At 43.5% G+C, this 5,816-nt stretch overlaps 1 protein-coding gene across 1 annotated transcript; it reads right to left on the minus strand.

Annotated features, from left to right (window-relative positions):
• Positions 1-1,971: 1,971 nt before the first annotated feature.
• On the minus strand, positions 1,972-3,895 carry LOC109749874 (uncharacterized). Its single transcript, XM_073511696.1, has 2 exons — positions 3,752-3,895; positions 1,972-3,705 (listed from the first exon to the last, which is right to left on the minus strand). Exons 1-2 carry the CDS (start codon positions 3,893-3,895, stop codon positions 2,596-2,598), a joined length of 1,254 nt encoding a protein of 417 aa, XP_073367797.1. The 3' UTR covers positions 1,972-2,595.
• Positions 3,896-5,816: the final 1,921 nt, after the last annotated feature.

Genomic DNA, 5,816 nt, shown 5'->3' on the forward strand with positions numbered 1-5,816 from the left:
AGTATATAAAATCATATTATTTTAGTTTCAGTTCTCATATTGTTAGTAAAAACAATGTTTCATACAATTAAATCTCATTGAAATAACTACAACTAATTCCAGCAGCAATGCTCAAGGTATCATCTCTACTTATCTAAGTAAGCGGTCCCATTTAAATGCACAGGCAAGTCATCCACACCATCAGTAGCATACAATCTTTGACTTTCCACCACATACAAGCCCTCTACATCATCAAGCATGCAAGCCCTTTACATCATCAATTTATAGCAACAAACAATTGAACCGGAATATCACAAGGCAATATAACAATACATCCACCCTCTATTTACCTCTAGGTTTGCTACCATATATATGACAAAAAAAATATGATGCGGTATTATTCTCATATATTTCAATTTTATTTTCAGTAATTTTGTGCTATAAATTTCCGTAGCAACGCGTGGGGTTTATTGTATGAACAAGAGGACAGTAGTATCTTGCACCCGTCTTCATTGCCATCGTCAGATGACTAAGTGCCTCACAAACCACAGATAGTGTGGTAGAGTATTCGACATCTAAAAAAAGAGAGTATTCGACATCAATGAGTAACAACACACAAAATTGACAAAAAGAAAAGGAGTAATCATGCACAATGCAGCAGATCTTACTTTACCACATTACGAGATAGGTCTAACAGCGGCAGCAACTAATGCTCGGTTATTTCGTACGTGATAGTGTGCATTCTGTCGCCATTATTTTTCAATGGCGATTTCCTGTCAGCGACAGCGTACATATGGTGGTAGAGCTCCTAATGAAAGGTTAAGAAGAGTTTGCAGGCCTAACTCATTTTGGCAGGAGACTACTGTCTATACTAACATTCATGAGATATAACAGCTTGAACCAACAAAAAACACTATGATCATGTCATCCTGAACCCAGACTCTCTGCAACATCTGCCAAATATTCATGTCCAACTAACATTAGTCATGATTCTCAAAAAAAAAAACTAACTGAGTCATTCCTGTATTATATAACTGCATGAAATGAACAAGGCCGCCACTATACACATAGATTGAATTTCCAATCAATAGCAAACAGAAGGTCAATATGACCACACAAATTCCATAGAACTTGATTTCAACGGAAAAGAATAAGAGACAAGTTAATCAAAGCTACTAATTTCTATTTGAACAAGAGAATGATATTCACTTATATCAGAGGCTAGCTTGGCAGGTATTAAAAGCAGACACCAGGAAGAGATGAACAGTAAGGGGGCAAAAATGCAACCCTCTTGTAAAAATTGAAATTGAAATGTCTCAGAAGAAATCTCACATTAAGGCAAGATAGAAACAATACTACCAAGCAGTCAGTTCCCATAACTTGTCATGACATCACCTTGACTTATGATGACTGAACAGATCTTTCAAAAGGATGCCTACAAAGACCAACAATGGCAGCTACACAAATAACAAGTGTTCAGGGTGCCAGTTTGATGCCTTGAGCATATTACTAATCACATAGTTCATATTCGACCATGATGGTAGTTGAATAAACTCGACAGGATTCCACCACAATGCTGGTTAGTATAGAAGTTTTCAGGCTGGGATAACTGTAAGAGAACAATCTTATCTAATACCACTGTGTATTTGCCGGACATGTATACAAAAAAAGGAAATCAGATTGACCAATCGAGCAATTGAGCATATCTCATCAGGAATTTATCTAGTGAATATTAAGTAAGAGAAAATAATCATATATGAGCCCTATGTTATACTCCATCCAAAATTATAAGTACATGTCATTTATCCCTGAACTTTGCTGTAACATGGCTAACATGCATGCCTTAACACTGACAACCTTGTTTGCCTGTTTCAGCTTTTGACACAAATTTCTGAAGAGATGTGTAAATTTACAAAGAGAACAAGATAACTAGCCAACCTATTAATACAGTGCAAGAAACACTGCAAATACATAAGAAATAACTTGCTTAAGTAAAGCATTCCAAAAGAAAAATCACTCATGCAAACAAATCATATAGAACACACCATCATTCTGAGAACAACATATCATAGAGATAGTAGGTACTTCTACAGATGTGCCAAAAATAACACAGATGATTTTTTTCATAATTGGTAAACAGGCTACAACCGGTTGAGAATACTGATCTTGCAGACAGAACAAAAAGAGGCTCCAAGGTCCTGATGCCTTGCCCCAACACCGAGAAGAGACAGTAGCGAACCCAAGGAATAGATAAGTAATTCACCCACAATGTAAATGGTAAGTTTGGTACCAGAAGACAACACAATTACCATAAACCATCAAAATACTGGATTGACTTGTCACAGAATCCTGAATGTCAAGGAACAGATGAAGTAATTCACCCCGAATGTAAATGGTAAGTTTGGTAACAGAAGACAACAACAATTACCATAAACGATCAAAATACAGGATTGACTTGTCATTGAATCCTGAATATCAAGGAACTTCGTCAGGACCTTCGGCGTGATGCAGGTCCAAAGAAGAGATCAGTTCTGGATGGTAGCTGGATGTTTTGATTCAGTAGGAGAACAAGGCAATGCTTTTCACAGAATATCCTTCTCTGGTTGTCATCATTCCTCATATGAAGGGATAAAATCTTTCATTCTCTGGTAACAGAAAAGTACTCCACGATGAATGGTGGTATGGTTGGAAGAGACCATTATACGTCCTCGGAAACAACCACTCCAGCCTGCGACTCTCCAAGCACAGACAAGCGAACCAACAAGTGTACTCGAGCGGATGGAACATCTGTGATGTTGTGAAGTACACTATGCTACCCCGCATTGCCGCAATTTCCAGCCCATTGGTTAAGTGCCCAAGCTTCCGTTGAACTTTATCAGTCAGGTCGAATACCCTGATGTTAGCCCATGCCCCAGCATCAAGGCCATCTTCTTGACGCAGCATGAAACCAATGTTGAATCCATTTGAATAAGCAATGCACATGTTATCGCCGTTAATTTGGCCAAGGATCGAGCTGGGAAAACCATCCAGATTCAGGAGAGGTGGGATCATCTCAACAAACAATCGCGGGTTGTTTGGGTCGGGGTCCAAGACAACCACATACGCACGATTCCGATATGGCCAGTAGACGAAATTACCCACTCGCATGCCGCTCTCAGGCAAAAGATCACCTTGGCCGCCTTCCGGGTCGGGGTGCGGGACATCCAACCATGGGGAGAGGAACCAATCGCCGCCTATTCCCAAGAATGAGGAGAAGACCGCAGCCCGCAACCTGAACTTTCCATGGGCAACAAGACAGAAGATGCGAAAGCTTTCGGGGTTTTCGTCATCGCAGATCAGGCCGGCGTGAAGGAATTGACCATCGCCTTCGCGGTCGTCGTCGTCGTCGAAGATGTGGGCGTCACTCAGATCAAAGAACCGTTCGCACCACCGTGCCAAGGGGTTTAGCAGCGCGAGCAATAGCTCGCCCAGTTTCTTGAGGAGAAGGTAGCCGCCACGGGCGTCGTAGACGATCCAGTTAGCTTCCGGGCCATCGCGCGCCTGGAGGGTGGTGAGGAAAAATTCACCGCTCAAGATGGCGGCCACGAGCTCCGGATCATTCCGGCGGGCGGGGGCGAAGGCGGGGATGCAGTGGAAGCCATTGTGAGGGACATGTGGAAACGGCGTGTCGAAGAAGAGGCCGAGGAGGGGCGCCGGGTGGAGGTCGATGAATTGACGGCGGAAGAGGGGGGGGGGGGGGGGGGGGGGGGGGGGGGGGGGGGGGATTGGTCACCAGGTTGCGCCAGGGCAGGCAGGTGCAGGCGGCGCGGACGAGGTCCGAGAGGGAGGGAAGGCGGAGGAAGATATCGAGCAGCAGGATTTCAGGGAGGTCGTCGATGGTGGCGGCCGCGGCCGCCGGCTGGCCGTTGGCGGCCATAGATACGGCGGTTGGACGGGGGTTCCCTCGCCGAACCAACCAACTCAGTCTGATCTAGAAGGAAATGAGCCGCTCCGTAAACAGGAGAAGTGGGTTATTAACCCCAGCAAGAGAGGATGTCGCTGGGCGCTGGCATTGTCCACCTGTCCTTGTACGGTTTTGAAGTTTTAGGAGAATACCATGGTTTTCTTAAAAAACCATGGCTTCAAAGACTTTGATTTGTTTGACTTTAACAAATACTTTAGTTTAGTTTATAAAATCGTAGTATCTTCAAAACTGAGGTTTTTTTTTGCAGTATCTAAAAAGGGGTCCGGACCTACTTTTCAAACCGAGAAACACTCACGGTCTTAGAAAGACTGTGCTTGCCAAACACCCTGTAGTTTTGCTAAAGCAGAGGAAAACTGCAGGTTTTAGAAACTGAGGTATTCATTGCCCAGGCATTACAATACATAGTTTTGGATTACTGTGGTTTTAGACATACTGTGCTCCCAAACTAGGCCTACGTTTTCTCCCACGACACGCACCCCCCTCTCTTCTTCGTAGGGTTGTCACGGCAAGTGGTCTCACGGATGGCGTCACGGCTTGGCATGGTGATGGCGACACGGTTTGGTTTGGTGGCCGGGCGAGGGCGTTGGGAAAGGAGGCGGACATGGGGAAGGCGGCACGCTCGGTGCGGCTTGACCACGTCATCCCCGCATATGCCAATTATCTCGGCCGGTGGCAATGTTACCGCTGCCGCTGACGTCGGGAGGCGTCCAGGGGATCGGCTACGAAGGCACCAACCATCGAGCTGCAGCTGGCCTGCAACGAAGATCTGCGCAAGGGCGCCACCAAGTCTGCATGGACGTCCTTGAACCCGTCAGGTGAAATGAATTCTTTTGCTCTTTCATTCTCCATGCGTCCTGTTGTAGACCAAATAGATCGGATTTATTGAAAGATTTGATGTGATTTTGATGATTGATTTCAGTGTGTAGTAATCCAAGTCCCACGCTCTGCTGCTCCTGCAACGACGACATTTTCTACTCCCACTAGCAGACCTGGTTCAAGATCAGAGGCAACAAGTAAGGTCCTACTTTATATCTATGTTAGTCTCTCAGCTCGGTATAATTCATCCCCAGCCCTCTGTGTTCACTTCACTTTAGTTAACTAAATTAGGCATAACGCTCGGATGCAAGTAGGGTTTTTACGGATTTATGTATTCACTATAATAGTAAAGAACATGTATTATTAAACCTTATATGTGATACACAACTATTCTCCAGGAAGAGAAGAAGATAAGAAATGAGCTGAAAAAGAGGATAAAACTATAGACAATGGCTACATGGATAACTAGATTAGAAGAGTTTGAAAGTGGTCACCTTCCCTTCATGCGCTTGCTTTATAAAGGTAAAGATTCAGTTCACCAAACAATTCCTGTTGTTTTTATTGGAAGAGTTTCATACTGTTGCATGAGAAATGTAGAGGGAAAAGATACATGGTTTTACTTCTGGGATTGGGTACATCTCTTATTATTCACATTCTTGTCAAATGGCTTTAAGCATTAATTATCGGACACTCCAAAGTATGAAAGTGTGAACCGTGGTAGTTTACTTTCTTTGTTGTTTGTATATCTAAAATTTGTTTGGTGTGCCCCAAGATTTGAATTACGTTAGTTTTATTTGATCTCTTTGTTTTTGTGATTACTGTCCTAGCGTCCTTCTCATGCGTTCTTATGAAAATCAACTATTGCAACTTGAAGATGATTCTGTGGGTCCAGTAAATAGGAAAATTGATAATGAGGGCCAACTTCAATACCCATCCCACTATGTTGCTTTGAGTTCAGATAATTCATGGTGTCTATGTTGCTTTGTGTGAAGACATGATGTGGGATAAAATCACAAAAACATGGTTCTTTGTTATGCATGGATGGGTCCCTAGACAC

This window comes from Aegilops tauschii, chromosome 3 (genome assembly GCF_002575655.3).
Source record: "Aegilops tauschii subsp. strangulata cultivar AL8/78 chromosome 3, Aet v6.0, whole genome shotgun sequence".
Lineage (NCBI taxonomy): Eukaryota > Viridiplantae > Streptophyta > Magnoliopsida > Poales > Poaceae > Aegilops > Aegilops tauschii.